The following is a 26,644-nucleotide window of genomic DNA, read 5'->3' as shown; positions in this document are numbered from 1 at the left end:
GGCTAAATTTGGCACAGCACAGGTCCCAATCTGGCCCATGAAACAGTTTTCCTCAAACCATGCCAACCTGCCCACACCTGCTGCCACATGCCACATCAGGTGTGGGGCAGGTAGTGAGATGCAACTGGATTAGCTGTGTGACCCAGTTCCCCATGGGGGATTCCACTGCATAGCCACCCCTGCAGAAAGCAGGCCTGAAGTCACTGCCCATCAGTTAATAGGTAGTGACTTCAAAACTGCTAATCAGCAGCCCTTCAAAGCACCATGCATAGTGCTTTGAAGTCCCAGCAATCATCATCTAAAGTCATGTCAGGTGACCAATCCCACCCACCTGTCAAATGTGGTCCACAAGGCGTAGGGGAGATAAGGTTCTCGCCCAGTGGCCAGATCAGATTCCCTACACTGCTTTACATGTCTGGGACAAAAAAAAATAGCAATGACAAAAAAATTAAACTTTATTGGGTTGTACCCGGGTCCTCTGCTCCTGCTTCCAGGTATAGTATTTTAGCTGCTTCCACATCTAGAGAGCAAAGTTCTAACAGAAGCATGGTGATAGGTTGGGCTGCAGATAGTAGTTTGGAAAGAGTCAGGAGCCAGGACTATTTAAGGCTACATGTACACTAGTTCCTTAAAAAGCAGTGAGACCGTTTTGCCTGGATGTGATTTGAAATGAAACTGCACCAAGTTGTACACAACTTTATTGTTTGATTGGAATACACCCAGACCCACTGCTGATGTCAGACCTTTTAGGACCACTGACAGCAAAGTGTTTCCACTGGATACATCTTGGAATTGCAACAGATTGATTGACCAAACAGTTTTGAAATTAGTGTGAAGCTGGCTTGAAGGGAAAATACATCCAATCTCAAAAATCCTAGATTTTGAGTGAAAAGGGGCAGAGTTTAACTGATGTCATGTGTCCCCAGATTCACAACACAGAGGTGGAAATGCACTGAAACCAGTGTAACTGCAAGTGTGTTCATGGCCTAAAACACACAAAACAGGGGTGAGGAGGAGCAAGGAGGAAAGAAAAACAAAAACTCAGGCACCAATTCTTAAAGTTCCATAGCATTTATTTGAATGATTATTTATTAACATGTTTTTAAAAGCATCAAAGTGGTTTACCACAAATAAAAACCGTGTAATAAAAACCATTACAAATACAATAAAAACAAGGTCAACTACTTCTTATAATGGCCACCTGGAATGGAACAGTTTAGGAAGAAGATGAGCCCAATTGAGCACATCTATTAGCAGAGTTGATAGAATAGCCCTGCTTCACATCTCTCTCTCTCTCTCTCTCTCTCTCTCTGCTGTAACCTGATGAAGTGACTACTACTATTGACAGTTGGAGGAAGGAGTCCAATTGGTTCTTGCTCCCAAGGAATGTATAAGCTCAACAAGGATGAAGCCTTCAATAATATCTTATATAGGAATTATATTACTTCCTTGTATTCAGTGGTGCCATCAGGAAAGGACTTTGGGGCAGAAGTAGAAAGCCCATTCTATAGAATGATCACGAGGGCCCTGGTCCTGCCTTACCACTTTTTGGAGTAACTGAAATAATATACATTGTCATCTGAAGAGAGGGCATAAGACCATTAAGTTCAGAGTCTAAAATTACCAAAGTGTGCCACTGCTTACAGTGCATTAAAGGATGGAAGTACAAAATAAACCTACTAAAGCTGTTTATTTATATATTAGCTCAATATTTCCAATTTCTGAGTGCAAATTCTATAGGAGCAATTTAATATTGTGTTGGAAACAGGGATGTGCTACACTTCTACTGAGTTCAGATTTGGTAACGGATTTTCCATTAATTTTATGATTCGCTATTGTTGTGAATTGGATTTTTTGGTAGTGATTTTCTGCCGCAATTTTCAGAAATGGATCTTGTTTAAAAAAAGCTTGCATCTAAAATATTGACACTAATATTGATATTTCCTTCAGTTTATTGATACTTCATTTTATTTATTGACATTTCCTTTCAAAATATCAATATTTCATTTAAAAATATCAATTTTAATATCAATATTTTTCCCAAGGGGAAAAACAGATTGTAAAAGGAACAGCTTGTGGACAAATAATGAATTCAAATTGATACCAGCCTACTAGGTTGATGGAATGCTTTCGAACCGGTACTGGATCCTCTTCCCTAATTGGATGCAATGTAAAATATTGCAAATACAATTGTGAACTTCCATTTTTAATCTGTATGTTTCCTCCTTTATCCCAAGACAGATTTTTGAGCAATTACTAACATTGACAGTGTGGCATCTTAGTGATTACAAAGTTGCAAACACAACTATTTAGTTCAATTAATTCAGACTGTCTGCATCACAATCAATCTTAAATTTCTAATTTTTCATGAAAAAGATTAGAATGTATTCCAAAGAGGTAATATATCATTTATACCAACATAGAAGCTCTTGCACTCAGGTCCTGCTTGCAGGCTTCCCATAGGCATCTAGTTAGCCATTGGGAGAACCGGATGATGGACTAGGTCTGATTCAGCAGGCTCTTCTTATGTTCATAAGTTCTCAAGTATTTATAGTTAGCTTTATGGGAAATTTTTATGAGATTCAGGGCAGTGTATAGCAACATAAACCTATTTTAAAGCAATATAAAACATTAAAATGACTAGCTACTCAAAACATTTTAAACAACTACTTAAGGTCTGCATTCACTGTATTTTTTTAGCTAAAAAATTATTTGTACAAAACATGATTATTCACACTTCAATTTGCAACAGTCATTTGTCTATCATACACCAGCTCATTCATGGATGGTTGAATCCCAGAAGATGGGATGCTGGGAGACTAATGTTGAACCCAAACCTTTGGCAAGCAAGGTGCCATCTCATCTCCTATTCTTTTTAACATCTTCAGCTTTCCCAGCCTTTGGGTCCCCAGCATTGGCTGAACTACAACTCCCATCAGCCCCAGCCGGCATGGCCAATGGTCAAGAATGGTGGGAATTGTAGGCCAGCAACATCTGGGAGCCCAAAGGTTGGGAAAGGCTGATCTACACAAAACGTCTGGTTGAAGTTATCCAGATGTTTGTACTGAAATGTCATCAATATGTTGATAGTACACAGTTGTACTTCTCTGGTGTCTGTTCATAAATGTATGAGGACAAACACGTTGAAACTTAAACCAGGTAATGGATATAGTGTTCAGTTGTGTTCTGCCAATCTGAGATTAGGTGCTTAGTGTATTCTGGATGGAGCTGTAGTTCCCAAACCTTTTCTGGATGTAGTTGTACTAACTTTGAAAGACCAGGTATGCAGTTTATGAGTGTTCCCAATCTGCTGCTTTCCACAGACATTCAGGTGGCAATGGTGGCCCAGGAGCACATTATACTGCTTTAGTCAATGCACCAGCTTTCCAAGATAAATTTGGTCTAGCCTTGTTCACTCAGGTCCTAGTTATAATCCAGGTTTCATTAGTGCAATGATTTCTACATGGTGCCAACTTTGAAAAGACAATTCAACTGCCACTGTATTGGTAGGAAATGCAGCTGCCAGAATATGACTGGAGCACCAAAGATCAAACCATATAGCTCCATGGTTTGGGGGCTCAATTTAAAGTGTTGCTGTTAGGCTTTAAAACCTTAAATGGCTTTAAAGAACCCTCTTTTCCCAAATGAACGTACCCAAGTTTTGAGATCAGTCTCAGTGGTTCTGCTTTCTGTCCCATCTCCATTATTGGTTTGATAGGCAGGATAGGTCCTTTACGGAGGTGGCACTGAAACTTTGGAATGTTCTCCCTAGTGAGGTCAGTAAAACTACTTTAGGGGAGCTCTGAAAAACGATGTGTTTCAACAGTCTTTTTATGTTCAAAGATTTGCCCTTTTAAGTTATTTTATTCTGATACTACTACTACTATTATTTAAAGTGTAAATTTGAATGGTGCTATTTATGTAAACTGTTTATTGTTTGTTTTTTTACAATAATTTTTATTCAAATTTTCATAAAACATACAAAACAAAATCATAAAACATTCAAAGACAAAAAACAAAACAAAACAAAAATAATTAAACAAAAAAAAATAAAATGTTGACTTCCCATTTGTCACAGATCAAATCAGTTATAGGTCTACAATATATAACAATCCTGTCTCTTAAATCATATTATAAAATCACTTTCCTCCAGTAGTTATCTTAATTAATCATCAAATCTCATAAACATTACTTTATTCTTTCCACAAAAAGTCAAAGAGAGGTTTCAATTCTTTAAGAAATATATCTATCAATTTTTCTCCAAATAAACATGTCAATTAATCCATCTTGTTAATAATTATAATAATCTTATTGTCATAACCATAGTCCAAATAAACATTTCGATTAATCCATCTCATCAAAATCTGTTAGGTTCAATAATTTCAATAGCCATTATTCCATTATCCCTATTAGTTCCATCTTCCATCTTCAATAGTCCTGTTAAGTCCAGTAATTTCAGTGTCCAATCTTCCATTATCAGTATTCCATAATAATCTTGCTGTCGTAGCCATAGTCATATAATAAGAGTCTGATGGGAATTTCCTCTATCCCAAATATTTTCTTGCCATCCATTCTGAATAAGTTGCTGAAATACTGTTGTAAAGTCATATCTGTGTTCTTCTTTTTTACAAAATGCACTGGCTCATCTCTTGAGAGTTTTTCCATTGTCACATGGCTGCAGTTAATTCCATAGATTTTCTCTATATCAAACTCCATCACGTCATTCCAGTCCAGAAGATTATCCAAGCCATTGATAACTTTATCTCTAATATCTTCATTAATTTCTTCAGAGATAACGTTAAATTCCAAACAGTAGATTTTATTTCTAAAATCCATAAACTCCAGATCTTTTTCCAATTCCACATTTGTTCCAATCTCCAGGGCTTGTATCTTCCCTTTATTTTTTCTTTTCTCATCTCTGATCTCATTCTCCTCTCTCACAGGATCCCCTATTTCTTTAAGCTCCTGCGTCATTTTGCTCAGTTCAATTTTCAGCTCCTTACTACCCTGTCGCAGGGTTTGTTTCGTTATCTCAATCTCATCCATTATTTTCTGAAACATAGTTACTTCCAGATTCTCAGCCACTTTCTTGATTGCCATTTTTAAAACCACGAAAACAAAGCAAAACAAAAATAAAGAAGAACCACTTCTTATTTCAGCAACAATTGGGTTAATATTCCAGGCTTGATGACATCACAGTATAAACAGAGCAGCCTGCCTTATCTCTCTATGTTCAAGAATGCGAAACAAATTTAGTTCCCAGCATCAAAACAGCTAGTGGCGTTGTGAAGAAGCAGATTCGTCAAAATAAAATAGACCAAAAAGAGAATAGTCCCAGACAATATAATATTCCTCGGAATAGAAATCAGGAATAGAAATCCCTCTTCTGTTTATATCTTTAGAATGCACTTCCAGGACAGCTTTTTGCGACAGAAACAGAGATAAGCTGTTAATTTTGTGAATAACAGAGAAGAGTTATAGCTCACCCAGAAGTTGTCCAAAGCCGATCAATCTGACAAATCTCCTTTGGCTGCAACAATTTAAACCAAGTAAAAAAAATAATAGAAAGAAGGGTGCTTGCCTGTTAGTCCGTTCTCTCTTTAAAGAAAAGATAAACGTATCGCTTAAACAGATAGAGCTTGTTCGGAAGTCCGTCCGGCATTGTTGGCTGGACCTTATCTCATAAATTAATGAAATCCAGTCCTCCCAACAAAAACAGGCTTTTGAGGTTGATCTCTACGTTTCCCCCTGCCCGGGAGAAATTTCATCAGTCAAAAAAAAAAAAGTTCTGACTGATTTATATCTGAATAAGCTTCTTTTGAGGCGGGAGCCCGTCCCAAAAGCAGGCACAAGCGAAGTCACCCTTCCCGGAAGTAAACTGTTTATTGTTTTAACCTTTATTTTATATTTCCACAATCCATTTTGAGCATGATTACTCTATGGGCAAGTAGGATACAAACAAAAAACCAATTATGATTATGATAATTTTAGACCTGCATAACTGTTGTAAACAAAACACTATTTCACTTTATTTTAATGCAATGCAAGTCATATTAAAAACAAAGCAAACAATTCAAATAAAGCATATGGTAAGGTCAACTGAAATTTATCAAAGAATATAAAGTGCAACACTGAAAGATTCCTTCCAATATTTTATGAATGGCAGGGAGTTGACAGATGACGACCAGCTAGACACAGACCCTTGTGGAATGTGTGCCTCGGAACAAGGCTGCTCAGACTTATGAACTCTTCCAGAACAGTGGTATTTTTTTTGTTTGAACTGAACTGATGGACTATGAGCAGTTCCTCCAGGATGTGTGTGTGTATATATTCTTGCAATTTTAGATGAGAAAACAATAATGGGGGGGGGAAAACAGATAAAGTCTTCACCTGGCACCCAAAGCACATCAATGCTGGTACCAGGCAATCCTCCCTATTGTGGACATTCCTTAAGTGGAATACCGCAACCTATGCCCTTCCTCCAGTTACTACTACCTCACTTCAGAAGCTGGAACACTTGGGGGAGGACTTCCAAATGAGAGAAATGTATATAAAATGTTGCTTTTTCAGAATATTCTAAGGATAAATAAAATATGTGATTTTATTGTTAAGAATAAATGGTTAATAGGTTAATAGACTGTTTGCAGTAGATAATTCTATAGAAGCTGGAGTTAACGTAGATAGAGAAAAGGGGCTTTTTCTTAGAATAGGACATCTGTCTGAAGTTCAAACAAAGCAGCCAGAACAGACAGTTTGTGGTCAAGTTCCACTTCAAAATAGAAAGGGGATTTACACTTGACTAATTCAGCTGATGTTTTTAGCCCTTCATTGCTTTGCTTGATGTAAAGGGAGTTTTTATGCTTAGTTAATGAGGAGGGGAGGGGAGCAATATACCATATATGGGAAATAATAAATAAGGGTATAAGGTAGCCTAAAACTGAGGAGTGGGAGATGTAAACAGGGGAGGAGTTTCATGTGACAGGGACAGGCAGATCTGATAGGCTGTGAACCCTGGAAGTACCTGACCAATGGGGAAAACAGGGGAGGGCATGAAGCGTCGGGCTAGGGGATAAAAGATTTGTACCAATGTCATTTGGGTGTGTCTGCCTTCTGGCAGGACACCCGTCCTTGCAAGTACGAAATAAAAGCTTTTAAAATTGATTCACACTTGTCTCTGTCGTGGGTCTTCCACAGGAGACCATTTTTGGGGTCTCATAGGGGGTTTTTCCCTTAAGGAAAACCACGTTTCTTACACAAACATGACCCAAGAATACAAGCAAGCTCACATTAGAATAGAAAATCTTTCAGGTACCCAGAACCCAAGTCATGTAGTACAGAAGGGAAGCACCAGCACTTTGAGTTTCCCCAGAAGCAAACTGGGGTAGTGCAGGCATTTCAACAATGTGATCCTATCACCTAGTCCAGTCCCAGTTAGCAGCTATATTTTGAACTAGCTGTGGATTGATTCCATAAAGGAAGCCACAGACCTGAACTTACAAGATCTGAACAGGGTGGTTATAACAGATGCTATTAGAGGTCGCTGATTCATAGGGTCGCCATAAGTCGTAATCGACTTGAAGGCACATAACAACAAAAGCAGTTTCCAAACAGTCTTCCAAAGGCAGCATTTACACAAAAAACATTAGAAAAGTCTTGCCTGTATCCACAAAGTAATGAATCACCATAGCCAAGCCATCCCTGTCCAGGAAAGGTCATAGCTGATCCCCCAGTCTTAGCTGGTAGAGAGCACTCTGTGCACAGAGACTACTTTACCTTATAATGACAAAGCTCATTCGAGACAAACTTCCAGACAGCAAACATGCTCCTTTAGGGGGCAAGTTAGCTCAGTAGCCATTATTCTATACTAGAAATCGGCAAGCAATTTGATTCCGTTCGCATTTGAAGCCGAATCTATAAAATCTGCACTTTCCGAAATAATATGAGAACCAAAATACCGCCATTCTTCAAAAATTGCAATTATTTGAATTTTGCAATGCAGTTTACCAACCAAACAATGTTTACAAAAATGCATATATTAGGAGTAAGTGTCCATAAAAATGAATATATGAGTGAAAATAACATAGAAAATGCATTACATGATGAGACATTGCTTGCAAAAATGTGTACATTAGTAAAAGCTCCCTACAAAAATGTGTTTCTTAGAATAAATTTGCACTAAAAGGCTGGAGAATGTTCATGAGGATTTTTTAAAAATGCTGCAGAAATGTGGAGAACTCAATTTAAGATTGGAAAAATGAGAAACTCAGAGAACCGAAACTGAGTTTTCCATCTCTATTCTATACACAAGACTAAGAAATAAAAACCCCAGAGTTATAACCAATGTTTGTAATTCTCTCTTCAATAGACATCTCATAATGATGCATCTACAATGCAAACCTACACATGTCTACTGAAAAGTCCCACTGAATTGAAAGGGGTTTATTACCAGGTAAGTGGAATTGCAGCTAGATATTCTATTGTGTAGAGGGCATTCTGTTGTGGAAGAAGAAATCCTTGCAGTAATGGAATGTTTGCCGTAGCGGTACATTGAATACAACCCACCATGACATGGGCTAGAATTTTTTCTATAATGAAAACTTTCCCGATGAAAAGCTTTTACATTTCTATAAATGTGTTGTTTCATAAAATTAATTAGTAATATAGTGGCTGCATTCAGACATAATGCTAAATCATGGTTTACAGCTAAATGAATGAACCATAGCAACTCTATCAGCTCATATGCTTTCCACCATATTCTCCTCCCATACAACCAGGAGGATTTTGGCAGCATTTCCCTTCAACTTCATTTGTGGTTGCATCTTAATCCAGGACCATGTTTTGAAACTGAACCATAATCCTGAGGTCAGATATGCCAAGCCAAGTTTGAGAGAAATTTACAGTACACAATACCAAAGTCTTCCATCAGAGGGAGAAAGCATGTAAGCACAGGAACACAGGAAGACTTATACCAAGTCAAACCTATGGTCTTTCTAGCTCAGAACTGTCTATACCGACAGGCAACGGCTCTCCAGGATTTCAGACAGGGAATCTCTCTGAGCCCTACCTGGAGATGCTGGGGATTGAACCAGGGACCTTCTGCATGCAAAGCAGATGCTCTACCACTGAGCTACAGCCCTCCCATAAGAGCTCGCTGCAGTTTGTTCATGTAGCAATAAGCCACGGCTTAGCTTTATATCTAAATGCAACCAATGAATGGATGCAACAACAGTCAAAGTTGTAGTTAACTTTCAAGATTACTATTCCTATGGAGCATGATTATATTATGAATCGATACATCCCATGCACACCTCTTTGGATGTGCTAGCATATTAACATTGTACAGTAGCTTCATTTTTTCACTTTAACATTTGAACAACATAACAAAAGTTTTTGTTACTGTGATGTACTGTCCTGTCTTAAAATATTTACAAATATTCTACAAGAACATTCAAGACCAACACCCATATTAGAGAGAAGCAGGAGAGGGAGAAATCAGGCACCTGGTCCTGCTTCATTGGAACTGGAGTACAGGAGTCACCAACCTTTTTGGACTAGCAATCACATTTCAAATTTTGAGAAAGTGCTGTAGGCACTAGTCACAAGATGGCTGCTAGGGTGGCATGGCATAACACAAAATGAGAGAGAGTCATTGCTGCTTCCCCTCCACCCAGAAAACTTCCTGCTTACCATGGGAAGTCACCTATGTCCTGCTGGGCATGATTGTGGGGATCACACAAGAGAGAGAGACAGAGAGACAGAGAGAGGGGCTATTGCTGTCTAATAACAGGGAGCAGTACTAGCAAAAATATGCAAGATGGCTACAGTACACCCATTCGAATGCACATCTTTCCTGCTCTCTCTGCCCAAGGGCCTCTCTCTCAATCACACGCACAGACAAAAAGAAACAGAGAAAGAGCATACTTGAGCACCCCCTCACATACACATCCAGAAAAGCCTGTCCATGAGTGAAGGAAGTGTCTGCCATTAAAAAAAAAACAACCACCAAATCAGTCCCCAGTTTAACCCTGAGACTTGCTAGGGCAAAAGCAGAGAGGAGGGCAAGGAAACCACAGAGAACATCCGCACTATTATTGGTTGCTCTGAATCACAGCCAATAAATGTATAATGTAATGTTCTCATTCTGATAATTATAGGCTTGAGAATATTATTAATTCCTCTCAGTTTTTCAGGACTTAGCCTATAGAACCTGGACAAAAATGCATTCCCCTCCCCCAGTTTTTTCAGTTTAAGGATTTCAAGGACTCTCTATTGGTAGCACACATCTTTGGCAACACCAAAAAACAACCTCAAATACACACAATCACAAGCTTAGCCAGACACATGTAATACAGAAGCAGATTGCCTGATGAGAGAGCATAAAGTATTCCATGTCATCAACCATTATGTCTGGTGCCGATGGGTGTTGGAATCCAACAACATCTGGAGGGTCACAGCTTTAGGCCAGGGATTGGAAACCTATGGTCAGCATATACACCTAACAGCAAACCATATTTTATGTGGATCCTTATGTAGCCAAAATGGTACCATTCACAAAAGAGGGAGTGTATCAGCAGGATGGGGGAACTTCAAGGTTTGCAGAAGTATGAAAAATTGTTAAGAGGGTAGAAAACCTGAAAACAGCCCAAAGAAGATGAGTATACTTTGTGGGGAGAAAACAGACAGACTGTTCGTAAGGGTAAAAAGAGAATGAAATGGAATGTCTGGAAGAGAGCATGGCTGGCTGGCTGACAAATGAATTAAGAGCACTCTGCATGGTAACTTTTCATTTTCAGGTCTGTCTTACTTCCTTGCCCAAGTGGTATCACGTGTAATCCCCACAGAAAAAGATCTATCTCCACTTTTAATCTGCTAATTTTGAGAATGTAGCAGAGGGAGTGAAGGAAGCAGGGCCATCAGCTCTGTGGAGAAGACAGGTAGACAAGGCTCTTTCTTCCATCAGCTGTCACCTGGCAGCAGCAGGGGGGTGGGCAGGGCCACTCTATCATCTCAACTGAGAGGCCAGCAGTTTGGGGCTGTTTTTCTCCTTCAACTGTTTTAATTTCAGCTCATCATTTGAAGAATGTTGTAAATGTGGACTAGCGTTCAATTATGTTTTTTTTCTCTTCCCTCCCAATCCCTTTTCCTTGTGAAGTATCCTTGAGACTATAATCCTGAGGAAAGGTATTGTCTATTGATCTTTTTAAGCCCCTCTCCCTAGAATTTTTAGTTATTTTAGAACATTAGAAACCACAAAAGTTAACGGTGTTTCAGCAAGTTTTGTTCATAAAATAATTAAAATATAATGATCACTTGGGAACCAAATGAAAAATATGGCTTTACTTTTTATTCTTTCATTTTAGCCATTATCTCCATTGATAGCCCCGATGAAACCTTTGGTAATAGATCTATACAATCTTCCTTTAAATTTGTACAACCATAAATCATAAAGTAGTTCCTGATCAAAGCATAAATCTTTTTGAAACTTATTAAATGTTAACACATTTAGCTGAGCAATGACTCCTGCAAGTGTTTGAATGTAACATGAACCAGCACTTTGGTGAAAGTGGAAATAGCTTATTAAAGAAAAGACCAACCTCAAAGAAATCAGTTATTTTCCTGTAAACAAAGCTTTTTATAGAAAAGCACAACTGAATGCTATAAAACTGGTTCTTATGTTATTTTCATTCCCTTTAATTACTATCTATTTCAGTATCATCAACATTTAGGTTTCTGTTTAAAATGAGCTTTAAATCCTCTAATTGTTGTTCTAGGAGTCATTTTTATTGTTTTATTTACTTGCCTTAGTTTAAATGAATATCACACCTATCTTATTTTTCTAACTGGAGATGTCAGTCGAACTTCGGGACCTTCTGTTTACAAAGCATGAGCTCTATCACTTCGTTCTTGTCCCTCTCCAAATGATTTCATTGCTAATGTATCTGGTTAGTTTTGAAAGTTTTATTAGAAAGAGCTTTTGTTGGCAAATAATAAGAAAAACAACCACAAAACTGGGATAGCACCACTGGCAGAAAACAACAAAAAAGTGGGGAAATAATCGAAATGCTAGAAATATTAGTTTGTTGTAAGCAGATTTTGAAAACGTCTTTCTTCAAGGGCACTTCTTTAGCAGCAATTCTTATATACAAGGTGCACCTAAAATCATTTAAAATAGTGTTGAATGGCTGATGGGGAAACCTTTTAGAAGGCAGGTTTAAGAGCACTTCTCGCCACATCCAATTTTATACTTTAGCACTAGAGGGTTAACCAGGGGTCAATGTGATCCTCAGCCCAAAAAAGGTTATCCACTCTTGAAGTAGAGGATACAAGGTACAAATATTCACTTAAACGTTAGTGTTATTCAAGAAAGTTTGCTTCATGGTTTAGACAACTGAAAGTGAGGCTGCAATCATATACCCACTTACTTGGGAGTAAGCCCCACTGAACCTAAGAGGACTTGTTTTTGAAAAGACATGTAGAGGATTACAATGTGACTTAGTTTTGAACATTATCTTCGCAATACCTCTATACTATGAAGAACTTCCATGTTTTTGAACTATGCCAGCTAAGATATTGTTGCGCGCCTCCCCAATCTCCAAGTAGTGAGATTTCAGGGGTCCCTGCACTCCTTCAGGGTTTGGTTTCCTTTGGGGAAGAAGGTCAGCGAAGACTGCGGTGTCTTTATGAAATATGGTTTGTTTATTTACACACATTCCAACCTGAACTTAGGATGGAGGGGTTCAATCCATCAGCAATCCAATATCCAGTTTTACCTATTCAGAGTTACAAGAGGCATCCTATAGCCATGATGCAGAGAGCCAGCCTCTCTGCCTGCCTCCAGTCACCAGCAATTCTTCTCAGACAACTAAAACTACAAGCCTCTCCTGGGCTCTGGGGGGGGGGCTCTCCTGAAGAGTTTCAATGACAAAAGGGTCTTCCTGGCCCATTCACCAGTTGCTGGGCAACTGATAATCCCATTATCCTACCTGGCCACTCTATTTGTTTAACAAAGGAAATTCATCTGGCCAGCAGAGCCAGCCCCAAGGCATGGGATTCCAAATCAGAGGCTGGAAAGGGGACCCACAGGAATCATCCATCCTAACCCCCATGCTCATAACAATATAAAATGGATGGAAACAATAAGATGCCATGTGAGGCCAGACTGGGTGTTTGGAGAGCATTAAATATAGAAGACCTCTCTCATTATGTCGGGGACAGAAAACTGTGGCCCACCAGATGTTGTTGGAGTCCCAACTTCTATCAGCCCTAGTCAACATGGTCAGCGATTATGGTAGCTATAGTTCAGTATGTGGAGGGCCACTCATGGACTATGTATTATAATGCACTCTGCCTCCCCAAGGTACCCATTTCTTAATCCTGTGTGAAGTGTTATAAATAGGAGGTTGTGCATTCTGCTACAGCAGTCACCAAAATTAGCAAGACTGTAGACTGTAGGGTGGTATGAGACTGATATTAAGAAATTAATTGTTTTTGTTAAAAACTTGTATTGTTCTTTGTTTTATAATAAAAATAAGCTTGGGTTTATTTTGATGGTTACTTTTTATGTGTTAGGACTTTTTCCACAGTAAAAAAAAATTGGGGGGGTTCAAAAGCATGAATAAATTGTAGCATGAGAGCCCAATTCAGGTGTTAGGTCTACTCACATTCAAATGTTGGGCTCACTCCCAACATTCCAATTCCTGCCAGTTCTACTTTTGACCTTTGTGTTTTCAACACCAAGGTTGAAAGCTGGACCTTAAGCATGTTTCTCTGAACATGTTTATAATCTCCCTTCAGACCTTTATGCTGAAGATTGGAAGGGGCAGGGATTGCACTTGTGGTCCTACTCCCCCTCTATGCATTCTTTGAATGCAAGCAGATCCAACACCTGAATATGGCTTCTTTTTAATCTGAAACTCTCATTGCTCCACTTAAAAGAAGTGCCCTCTAGTCTACACTGAACCTTGTAAACCAAAAAGTGAATAGTTTTCTTGTACAAAAAAAAGACTTTTACACCAACAACAAATATTCCCTGACTACTCCTGAAGATTTACAAATGTTAACAAGCAGTATTAACTGTATTACTATAAAGGATTATAGGTTTATGAATACAGATGTCTCTAATCACCAGACTTCTTAGAAAAGATAAATCTCACACGTACACTGTGTAGTTCTGCTCCACTCAGTACTACTAACAATCAACTTTGTAATGTATTCAAACTATATCATAAGAAGTTGGGCATTTACTAGATGGTAGTCTTTTTTCCCTAGTGAAGTTTTTAAATGGTTGAAGAAACAGTATAAATACATACATATATATAGGGGATTAAGAAATGTTACAAACTACACTGTGTTTTTAATTAATGAACCACAAAACATGGGTTCCAGCACATAATTGTATTGATTTATGAATCACCTTCCATATTAATCTCAAGGCAATATACATAAAAAACTAAAAATAGCTTTAAAGGCAACACAAAAAAATGGGAAACTAAAAATAGTTTTAAAGACAATACTGAATAAAACCTGACGCAGAGGCGCTTTCACCCAGCTGGGAAAGCTTTCAGAAACAAAAAGGTCTTCAATTGCTTCTGGAAAGTATAAACAGTGGGTATCCATCATATTTCAACAGAGATGCTGTTCCACAGAACAGGGACAGCCACACTGAAAGCCCTGCTCCAAATTATTGTGGATCAGGCATCTGATATTCTAGGGACACTCCCACAGAACAGAGTAACCTACTGGGCATATAAGGGATAAGGCAGTCTCTCAAGTAAACTGGTGCTGAGCTGTACACAGCATTACACATTACTATCAAAACCTTGAACTTGGCTCGGTAGCAAATTGGCAGCCAGTCCAGATCCTGCACATGAGGTGTTATATGCTGGTGGTAGTTCCGTTCCATTATGTGTATATTTATATTTATCTAAAAATTACAAAGAAATATCTTTTGGTGATGATAATGTACAGAGAGAAGGGCATGTTGGGGACACCATTGCTTTGAATGTCAAAGAAGGCACAGGATCTAATAAATTAGAAAATTTAACAGGAACAAATTCTTATGCAGAATAACTCTTGGTGATAAAACCAGGCCCAAAAAGTAATTAGTACTGGGGTCTATCAAGCCCCTGCCCCAAATGCTGAAGGTGATCTTACGTTGTAGAAAGGAATCAAGGAGGCATCCAAAAGAGGAAATGTGGGTGATTTCACTAAGGGCCAGGGACCTTGCTTAATGGAGTACGCTGTGATGCAGGGGAAGGGGGATCCCCCAAAATCAGGCAGAGACACCTTCAATGATATCTGCTTCTGGAAGGTGCCCCTGCCCAATTTCCAGGGATCTCCCTTAGCTCTCTGCACCACAACCCACCCCTTTCAGTAGGGTGGAACCTGGGAGGGAGGGCAAGGGGGAAATCAGCTTCCATCAGCCCCATTTTCACACTCATTTCTCCAGATCCAACCCTACCAATGACTGCACCTTAGGAGAGTGTCTTGCACTCAAGTCCTACTTGTAGGCTTCCCACAGGCATCTGGTTGGCTGTTGTGTGAACAGGATGCTGGACTAGGTGGGCCACTGGCCTGCTCCATCAGACTCTTCTTATGTTCTTACCTGGTGAAACATGCCACTGTTTGTAAGCCAGTGGGAAACAGTAACCACAACGCCATCAAACTCAACATGTGTGTCAGTGAAAAGTTGCTGAAAAGTCTAACCTGGTCACATTCAGTTTCAAAAGGGGAAATCTGCCAAGGTTCTAAATCATGAAAGGAGCCTCTGTGCATAGAGAAAAGTCTCTGCTGCAGACATTATCCTCAACATGGCAAGAGCAGGAGGAGGAGCACAACTTTGGGGATGCTGCTAAAAGTGTAGCCCCTTTCACCATGCTTGCCCTCTAAATGTGAGTAACGCATACAGAGGGTTTAAATCCAGTGTCATCTAGTGACTAAGCAATATGACACTACCCATAAATCTTTCTCCCCACCTTTGGTTTAAAGCAACAATTAAATAAATCAGCCCTGTTGGACCAACTGGTAGTTCAGGTATTCAGTCACTCGTCTCCAGATGCTGTAGGCTTCCCAATCACCATTATCAATAGAGCAAGTGATAATCTGAGAAACAACATCACTATCAGCTTTACAATGTGGCTCCAAGTATATAAACATGGGTTTTCAGGTACTAATTGTGCATTTTACTATTTTCTCAGGAATAGGAAGATGACAAAATTGGCTTCTGTTAAATACACATTCAGTCTCAATACAGTTTTATCTGAATATTTCATATTTTGTTTCCTGATATAGCAGCTGTACTCTGCCATGTCTTTTCTCAATCAAAATTTGTATAAACTGGCCTGGCTCACTTGTCACAGTAAACCATAGTTAAAAACTATCTATGGTTTAATATGAATGCTGAACATCTCCCTTGCTCCTGCTGCGCTGCCAGGAAATGAACCAGAGTCTGGCATGCAGTGAAGTCCATAACCCAGGATTACAGTTTATTTCTTACCAAACAAGCTACCAGTGACAACCAAAGTTTGTTGTTGAGTTCTTTTGCAATGACAAAGACTAAAACACATTCTTTGCAACAAACATGCAACAATGCAGCAGCAGGTAATGTCAGCCAAGGGGAATATATATTGGTACAATTAGAGAAAGAATGCACATCAAGCAATTTGACCACTAAATATGTGGCTACTAAATGAATGTATGTCAAACAATTTGACCACATGATTATTACCTAATATATGTTTATTTCGATTCTATATCCCTCCAGCTTTTCACCCCCAAAAAACCTATAGACAGACAAGCCCCACGTACAACTAGTTCCTAACATATTCAGCTATGTACTTAATGCTTGTAGACACATCTTCACTATTCTGACTGAAGTTATTCCACAAAAGATAAGGCCCCATACATGTAGTAGATTCTTACTTAAGTTTACTGAATGACAGTACCTGCTGCTCAATAATCATCTTGCACCTTTAAGAGACATGCAATTAGAATGGTTGTGTGTATGTGTTTTTGAATGAAACCCAGTTCTCAAGTTCTTACACAAATCCACAAGCAGAAATAAAGTCATAGCAATCTTTTGGCTAGTGACGTGTATGTTTTTTTCCTGTTACACTGGCTAAGTAGGACACACTATTTACCAAGTGGCAAACACGGTACTTTTGCTCTTATTTTTAAATCAATAGCATTAATTCAATTCTTTGGATTACAATCTTATATTTAAAACTCAAATATGCAAAGAAACAATTAGATTTATCTTTCACATAACTAGAATCAACATAAAATGCACCTCAGGAAGCACATATACTTTCTCCAGGACTGCTGCACTAGGGGATCATCAGTTAAACCACAAAGATAATCCCTTCAGCAATGTCGCAGTAAAGGGCACACTATATTGTCAACTTGAGGGTCTTTCCAAAGATTTGTGTAGTATTTTCCAGAAGGTTACATTTAGAGAACAATAAGTATCATGAGTACAAGCTTTGCTTGCAAATTAGCCTGTAGGCAGCCTTTTATATGTAGCAGAACTTCACTAACTCATACCAATGGAAAAATCTATCACTACTCTCTCTTTTTTTTAACACAATGGTAAGCAGCATAAACAGTACATTAAATTATTAGAGAGCACTGGTTGTTCATTTTATTAGTAGACATTAGGTTAAATTATTTATGTAGGTATGCTGGACACAAATCTTGCATTCTACTGTGAGAAAACAAATCTACAGATGCAGGGGGAGGGTCTACTTTCATTTTTCTCCCTTTCCATTATCAGAAGAAATCCAGACATTCAGCAAATTAAAAGAAATACAGAACATAATTTTAAACAACTTCTTTACAGTGCAATCCTATACATGCCTACTCAGAAGTAAACTGCACTGAATTTCAGAGCGCAGGATTGCACCTTTTGAGTTTCAACAATATCCTTCCTGATGAATGGAAATTTACAGTGTATACTGTGATGTTCCTATATTAATGTATATATGGTAAGTGTTGGTTGTTTAGAAGATACATGGTAAGTGGAGTGAAAGAGGAGGGGGAGTAGAATGCTAGATGATTGGCTGAGTGTTTAAAATGGCTGAACGTATAAAAGGAAGAGAGACAGTGGAATCTGGGAGGTGGTGGTGGTGGATGAGGTGAACTGAGTGGGTTGCTTGGTAGGGTTTAGAGAGTTGTTTGCCAGGAGAGAGTGGAGAAGGAGGGGGGTGGAGTTCGGATTAGTATTAGATAAAACCATATGCTTATGTGCCTTATGAAGAAATCTTGTTAGCTTGTTATCTGTGTTATTTAATAAATACTTAATTTGGTTTACCAAAGGCCTGATCCTTGGCTGGGGTTTCACAGACCAGAAGGGAGGGTGAGGTAAATACCAAGGCTGAAGGGAAACTGTAACAAATGGTGGCAGCGGTGAAGAGAATAACAATACCAGTATTCAGAGTCTCTGGGAATACTAGTATTAGGACGTGACTGGTGGTTGCCTAGCAGGGGGATCTGTTGAGATCTGTGCTAGAGCGGGGAGAGAAAAAATAAAATAAAGGACAGTCCGGACTGGTGGAGTCCCTGGTGGTGCCTAGTGACAGGCAGTAGCCACGCGCAGGTAGGAACCTGACAGGGAGAGCCAGGGAAGGGCGTCACATATACGCATAAAGAGAACTAACTTCATAAAGGCATAACAATTCAAATCATGTTTCTAAAGCAAGTCAACAACTGCCTTAAGGAAGAGTGAACACATTTTTACAAAATCCATGCAGACCATTTATAGAAAACAACATGGCTTCTTGCAACCTTACTCAAAAGTATACCAAGCACACTGGTGAAAAGAAATGTGAGTAGAAATGTTTAGAATGTACAGCAAAAGATCTAGAAAAAGCATGCTTAAGATTGCATTATTTCTGAATAGATTGTTCCATTTACTTTTCATTTCCTCTTTTTAAAAATGATATTCCTATAAAAATAAATCACAATGACCTAGATCAGAAATATTTCATCACAACTCCAACTAACACATTTTTAAATTCATAGGATTTATTCACAAATGAGAGTTTAGGGTCATGAGGAAAATACTGCAAAATACAGAGCATATGTTCAATGATACAGGAAAGAAATATCCTATGTATGCCATAACACTATTTTATTCATTTAACATGGCACAATATTTGAAAAATAATAATTTTCTAAGCAGTGAAACTGATTTTGTCCTAGTGTGGGATGCAAAAATTTCCCCGGCTGTATTTCTCCTTTCAGAAAAAAATGCATTGTTTCACAAAATTAACTAGTAAAACAGTGCACTGATACAATAGCGGCATTTTCACATCAAAGTAAGGCATAACAAAATGGTTTACTCTGTACGTATAATTCGTACAAACTTTGCTCCTTCTTGCTCACGCTAGGAGGAAAGAAGCCATGACCCCTGGTTTTTCTTTGCATCTGAACCGGCGATCATGATTAGCTCTGCCCACAACAAACAAAACCATGATCTGTAACTAAAATTTGTTTTTGGCTTACAATTGTGCTTATGAGGAGTGAAACAAAGCACAGTCCCTGGTTTGTATGCAATGCTATGCCAGGAATAGTGGGTTGTTTCCTCCAGACCAGCCTTCCCCAACCAGTGTGCCTCCAGGTGTTGTTGGACCACAACTCCCATCAGCCTCAGCCAGCATTGCCAATGGTCAGGAAAGATGGGAGTTGTGGTCCAACAACATCTGGAGGCACACTGGTAGGGAAAGGCTGCTCCAGACACTAACGAAGAGGGCACAAACAGCCCAGATAGGCACATTCAGGGCAAACAACTACAGTTAACCATGACATGCAAACTGGGCCATTATCACTCAGTTTCAAAGCTATAATGGACTTTTTTTCATATCACCACCTGTCAGAAATATATATCATGCCTGCTCCTTAGGTATGCTATAAGCAGTATGTTAAGCAGTTTTCATGGTCATCATATTGTTATGAGTTTGGGGTTGGAATGGATGATCCCTGTGAGTCCCCTTTCCAGCCTCTGATTTGGAATCCTGTGCCTTGGAATGAGGAACTCACTCTGCTGGTCAGAGCGCCAGCGCAACTTCCTCGGGCAGCGCATGAGCCACGGCAACAAGCAGGGCGCCCTCTACCTCCACCTCGTTGAGATCTCCCTCAATGGGCCGACCGGGGTCTGCATCTGCCCGGTCTGTTCGCTCCACCTGCAGACATTGCCGGGGAGTCATTTGGCCAGCCCAAGGGGAACTTACAGTGGCACCCACAGCCCCGGAAGAGCTGCAGGACTGCAAGGCCTGGGAGCTGCTGCTGCGGCGTTGGAGGGCCCACTGGCCAGACCAGTTGGTTGGCCTGCCAGTTGCTGCCACCCTGCTTCCACTCTACCAGCATCGTCGTTGTTGTCATGGGCCAGGGCATGTAGACAGAGACCCTCAGCGTTAAGCTGTACTACTCTTGGCCTGAGTTGCAGGCCATTGCTGTTTCAGACTGGTGTGCCGCCCTTGAAATAGTTGTAAGTTCAGACGAGACAGAATGCCTTCTTGGATATTTTGTCTTGATATAATGTTATTTGCTATTTAATTTTTTGTACAATGTATTGCCTTATTGATGTATTTTTATATTTGTATACTTTTTCTGTAAGCCACCTTGAGGGCCTTTTGGCCGAAAGGCGGGGTATAAATAAACATTAACGTAACAAAACATAACATGAGTCTCTCTTTTGTTAAGCTAATAGAGTGGCCAGGTAGGAGAATGGGTCTATCAGTTGCCTAGCAACTGGTGAATGGGCCAGGAAGACCCTTTTGTCATTGAAACTCTTCAGGAGAGCCTTCCCCCCCCCTCCTGGCTGCTAGGAGAGGCTTGTGTTGAGTCATGAGGAAGATTTGCTGGGGACTGGAGGCAGGCAGAAAGGCTGGCTCTCTGCACCATAGCATTTGGGGTGCCTCCTATAACACTGATGGGAAAGCTGGATATTGGACTGCTGATGCCTTGAACCCCTCCATCCTAAGCTTAGGTTGGAATGTGTGTAAATAAATAAACAATATTTCATAAAGACACCACAGTCTCCGCTGACCTTCTTCCCAAAGGAAACCAAACCCTGGAGGAGCACAGGGACCCCAGAAACCTCAGCTCTCGGAGATTGGTGAGGCGTGCAACAATATTTTTTTTCTTTAATAAAGGAAATGTATGCCATCATGTCAAAAAATTTGGAAGTATTCCAACAAAAATAATTTCCAAGTAAAGCTTTGAATCTGTTAACACCACTTTAAAAGAGTTTTTTCTGAATTTCCTCCCTCAAATGTTTCAGTCCACATACTTCTGGCTATTAGAAGTATTCTGGAGATATTTATACTGAATTTTAAATTAACATGGTGTAGTTTTAGTTTTGTCTGCTAAATACAAGTCTAACATGCTTGCTAAATGAGATATCAATCCATTTAGGGTAGTTTCCCAGAAGATGTTTACGAGAAATTTTCTACAAAAAACAGAAAATTTTCAGATTCAAATATTCTGGAAAACCTCATTACTGATATCTTAAGATGTAGTGCTAAATCATGGTTTAGTATTACAAGAACAAGCCAGAGCCAGCCCCAGACTTGTGTGTTCCACCAGTCTTCTTCCAGTGTGTCTGCAAGGTGGAAATTGGAAGTTTCCACTTCCATTTTAGGTTAACTGCAGTTTGGGATTCGTCCAAAGCTGCACAGTGAATCAACAGGTGAGACAGGATTTAAACCCAGGATCATTAACCATAATAACTCTAAGGGTATAAAAAGTGTATTTGAAGCAGTTTGAAAAGTTATACAATAGGACCTACGTCACAGAAACAATGTGTTTATGCCATTGCAGTGCTGTTATGTGCCATTTTTAATACAATTCCAGCACCACGGTACACCACATATATTTTTTTGGTATAGTTAAATTGATGCACGTCCACACAAATAAACAATAAGATGAAGAGAAGAAAACAAAAGCAACAGGAACCTTCCTTTTCTATTAGAAATTCATCTTCTACCCAGGCCTCTAAGAATCCTACATTAAAATTTTCCCACTGCTTGTATTTGTCCCCTTCAAGGTCATTAATGTTATCAATGAAACATTCTGAGGATTTAAAAAAATAATAATCCCTGGCTGGCATTTCTAGAACTTTAGTTCCAGCACAACACATACAACCAGAAGAGTGGTTTTACGTAATGCGCTTTTGCTGTCAAGTGCTGTAGCTGGAACATTACTTTATATGTCCAGAGATATTAGCGTGCATGTTACTAGTTTTTTTCTATTATGTATTCTGATAACACCACCTCCATGATCTTCACATACATTTAAACCTGCAACAAGCCTGTAATTGCATAAGCCTTCCAGAATATTTGGGCCAACCAAAACAGTAGGAAAGAAGAAAACTTCACCTACATAAATCCTCTTATTTGTTTTAGATTACTGTGGTCTCAGCAAGTATCTCAGAAGCAGACATATTTAGGAAAGGTAAAGTTTCTTGTTTTATAGTTACACTATCAACATACATAATAACTGAACTGATTATTCTGAAGCATAAATATTCATTTATAGAACAGATGTGCAAGGAATCCCTGATTAAGCAGATAACAAAATAAAATTTTCCCAAACAGGACCTCCATTTACTGTAAAATTTTAAGAACAAGACCCAAATATCACTAACATGGGTTATTCTCCTTTTTTATTCATGCACTTTCACACACCCCACTGTTTTCAGTACCAATCATATTATATAAAAATGAAACCAGTGCAACATCACATCATTTCCAATGTCTATAAATGTCCAGTATTTAAAGTAGGTTATTCCTAAAATCATATGAATGCAAAGGCATATTTGTAATACCCTGCAAGGGTTGTATGCATAAAAATCACTAGGGACATCTTAACAAAAACAGGTATTATCTAGAAACATATTTCAGAATAAGCCATAACTGCAGTCTTAATACAACACCAAATTTAAGAAAGTAACGGTTCAGCAGTTTAAAATGTTTTCTATTTAAGAACACGGGGTGCTGCTGACACCAACGTATTACTAACAGTCCTTCAGAGACAAGAACTGAATGTCTCCACTTTTCTTATTTGCCTTGCCAGAAAATACTGTTGCAGCTTTCTGGCTGAGCAATGCTGCTTGGTGGCATATCTGCAGTAGATAGAACAAAATCAGAAGGAGGGAGAAAGAGTGTTTGTGGGAAATGGTCTTCACTCTGAGTCCATGTAAAATTACTTAAGGGAAGAATCCGTTACACCTAAGGGTCGCGGGGAGGGGGGAAGAGAGAGAGTAGCCAAAGACACCAAAAGCGCCTGACTACGACTCATTCCCATCGTCACCGCACAGTAAGCACGAGGGGAAAAAACATGATCCTCGTCTAGCGCCCTGCTAGCTAGATATGTCAGTAGGCACCTTTCCACAGACACACCGGCTGTGAGAGCCGTTACCTCAACCTACAGGCAGGAACCCACTGCTCCTCCACTGCTCTTCTATGATCCCCAGCGAGCATATTTCAACGGGGGAGCCGCTGAGAGCAACAAACATCCTTTAGAGAGGATCTTCCTTATTCCAGAACCCCCCCGGGGGGAAGCTTCCCAAAGCATCTCTGTAAGACTGAGACACTTATATAAAGCGGGAGCTTTGTTTCTGAAAATGTCCCCCTAGACACAGGTGAGCAGAGGGGGTTAGAGAAAGTCCTTGCGAGGTTCCCGCCACAACCCCCTCCCACATTTTAGAGGGAAGGAGGCAGGCGGGGGGCTTCTCAGTTACTCGGGATGCCCGTCACGCAAAGCTTGTCTCCCAAAAAGCCTTGAGATGGGTCCTGGACCCAGGATATCCCCACCAATTAATCTGTCGGAGCCCCAAGGCTCCTGACTCGCCTCCCTCCCACCAGGCGCAAGGTCTCCCTCATAGCCCCATTCTGAATGTGTCGCACCCCAACGGTCTGCCCCTCACCCCGCCCCACCAGTACTAACACTACATTAAGGTGAGGGTGGGAAGGCGGGGGAGGGGGCGGGAAGACAAGCTAAACGAGATGCTTACAGTTCGCAAGAACTGTATTTCGTCCTCGCCTTCGCCCACTTCAGCCATGGCTCTCTTTTGCCTCCCGGGCTCTGCTGCCTCCGGTGCCCGGGTTGGCAAGTGGTGTGGCGGCAATCGAAGGAGGCGGCACTCCCGTGAGGACAGAGAAAAAGGCTGCAACTGAGCAAGATGCTCCCACGCCGAGCTGGTGCTTCAGGGAAAGAAAGTGAGAGCGACCCGAAGCCAGCAACCCCAGCGCGGCTCTGGACGAACGTGTCGCTTCCTCTCTGCAGCAGATTGGCAGTTCAGCCCAATTCCCTTCGTGCAAGCGCATGGAGAGATGGGGAGGGCTGAGCTGTGATTAACAGGGGCAGCGGGGGCGGAGCTCCTCGGTGTCTCCCCCACTACTGCAGGTGAACTGCAGCGGGCTCCCTCTGCAAAGCGAACCGGAGGTACAGCGCCACTATCTGGCCATCTCGTGCGCACAGACAGGCGAGCGAGCGCACGCACGCTTCTGTGGCCTCTCCCTCCACACCCCTGCGGGGGGCGTGGAAGATAGACACGCCAGGAGCAGAGAAGAACTGCATGTTTACGTGCAGAGACAGCGAGAGGGACAGGCAGGCGGCAAACGTGGCCAACGTTTGATAGAGTGGCCATTAATTAGGAAAGCCCAGTTAGCAGTGACAGGAGAGACACACACACATACACAACTGGCTGAGCGAATTGCCTCCCCCCCCCGTCGGGGCTCCTGTGTCCTCAACGGCTGTATGACTGGCAGAAAACCAATAGGACAGGCTTTTCCCTTTACTGCATCTTCGTGTTGATTAAAGCTGGACTTGTTGAGTGGCTTCTTATCATGCAGCTGTTAAACACACAAAAGGTCTGTGTGAGGGAGGGGGAACCTTACCAGGCCGGGGAAGGAGGAAAAGATCTGTCTGAAGAATCTATCACACTGCATTGACAGAAAAAAAATGACTAAACAAATTAAAGCCTTACATGGACAGCAAGATAATGGCAACCTTAGAATAACAGTTGGAAGGGGCCTTTAAGGCGATCAAGTCCAACCCCCTGTTCAATGCAGATGTCAACCTTAATAAGAAGTCGATATTGACATCTAGTTCTGTTTTCTTCAATAAGTTAAAGGGAGTATGTTAAAACACTGTACAACTCCAGCTGTTGGCATGTTTCTCAGTCTTCTCAATAAATATCCATTACTGAATTTGGTACAAACAACGTCTAGTAATGCCTTACGGAAAGGTGGTTGAACCCACTGCTTGTCCAATAGGAATCTATGCCCAACCTTCTAAAATGTAGAAACCAGCAAAAGACCCAAAATGGCTGGCTTTACTTCCATCATTTTCATTTGCTTTGGATAAAAGCCAGCTTGAATCACCACCACTCTAGGGTCTTGCCTTTGGGATAGTTAAGGAAACCAGAGCTTTAGGGTCAAACTAAATGTGATGGTAAATGCAGGTTTTAAAAATGCAAATACCTTCAGTCTGGGGGAGAGTGATAAGTACCGGGATCATAGCAGGCAGGGAGGGATATTAATCCTTCTTCCCCCTGCTGCAGTCCTGAGGAACATCCCTTCCCTGAAGTTGGTGTTTGCATTGGGAGAAAATCTATATGGGAAAATGAAAGTTTTGATCTGAATTAAACCAGGACTTAGCTCATTATCAGTATGCAATGCTTGCTTCATTCCAGCCACAGTTAATTCAATTTACCATCATGGCCTAAAAGCTGACTTGGTGAATGTCAGCTGTCACAGATGTAGAACTTGAAGTGCTATGACTATCTTGGCTCCCAACCATATGTTGGAATGTATGAGGTTCAACTCCAACTTGGTGGGTTGAGGCTGCATGGGGTTAAAAAGGGTAGCTAGGGAGACCTCCTTGCTGCCAGGCTATACCTGTCCTTTCATCCTTGCTGTCTCTCCCCCTCCTGCTAGACTGATATGCAAAGGATGTTGATCCCAGTTCCTTCCCGCCTTCCCAGTTCCTTCTTCTATCTCGAGAGGGGAGCAGACTGTGAGGAGTCCTTCCCTGGCTCTCCCTGTCAGGTTCCTACCTGCTCGTGGTTACTGCCTGTCTCTAGGCACCACCAGGGACTCCACCAGTCCGGACTGTCCTTTATTTTATTTTTTCTCTCCCCGCTCTAGCACAGATCTCAACAGATCCCCCTGCTAGGCAACCACCAGTCACGTCCTAATACTAGTATTCCCAGAGACTCTGAATACTGGTATTGTTATTCTCTTCACCGCTGCCACCATTTGTTACAGTTCCCCTTCAGCCTTGGTCATTACCTTACCCTCCCTTCTGGTCTGTGAAACCCCAGTCAAGGATCAGGCCTTTGGTAAACTAAATTAAGTATTTATTAAAGATAACAAAGCTAACAAGATTAACAAGATTTCTTCTTAAGGCACATAAGTATATGGTTTTACTCAATACTAATCCGAATTCCACCTCCCTCCTTCTCCACTCTCTCCTGTCAAACAACTCTCTAAACCCCACCAAGCAACCCACTCAGTTCTCTTCTCCCCCCGATTCCACTCTCACTCTTCCTTTTATACGTTCAGCCATTTTAAACCCTCAGCCAATCATCTAGCATTCTACTGCCCATTCACTCCCCCTCCTCTTTCACTACTTACCATATATC

At 40.5% G+C, this 26,644-nt stretch overlaps 1 protein-coding gene across 1 annotated transcript in view; it reads right to left on the bottom strand.

Moving 5' to 3' along the window:
• Window positions 1–24,235, bottom strand: part of RYR2 (ryanodine receptor 2) — a 725,812-nt gene extending 701,577 nt beyond the window's left edge. Inside the window, exon 1 of the mRNA XM_061624580.1 lies at window positions 24,011–24,235. Coding sequence (XP_061480564.1) covers window positions 24,011–24,058 — 48 coding nt within the window. The 5' untranslated portion in view covers window positions 24,059–24,235. The remainder of the gene's footprint in view (window positions 1–24,010) is intronic.
• Between the last annotated feature and the right edge of the window lie 2,409 nt (window positions 24,236–26,644).

Source organism: Rhineura floridana, chromosome 4 (assembly GCF_030035675.1).
Source record: "Rhineura floridana isolate rRhiFlo1 chromosome 4, rRhiFlo1.hap2, whole genome shotgun sequence".
NCBI lineage: Eukaryota > Metazoa > Chordata > Lepidosauria > Squamata > Rhineuridae > Rhineura > Rhineura floridana.
The sequence above is the reverse complement of the archived record's forward strand: the minus strand, read 5'-3'. Positions and strand labels throughout refer to the sequence as shown.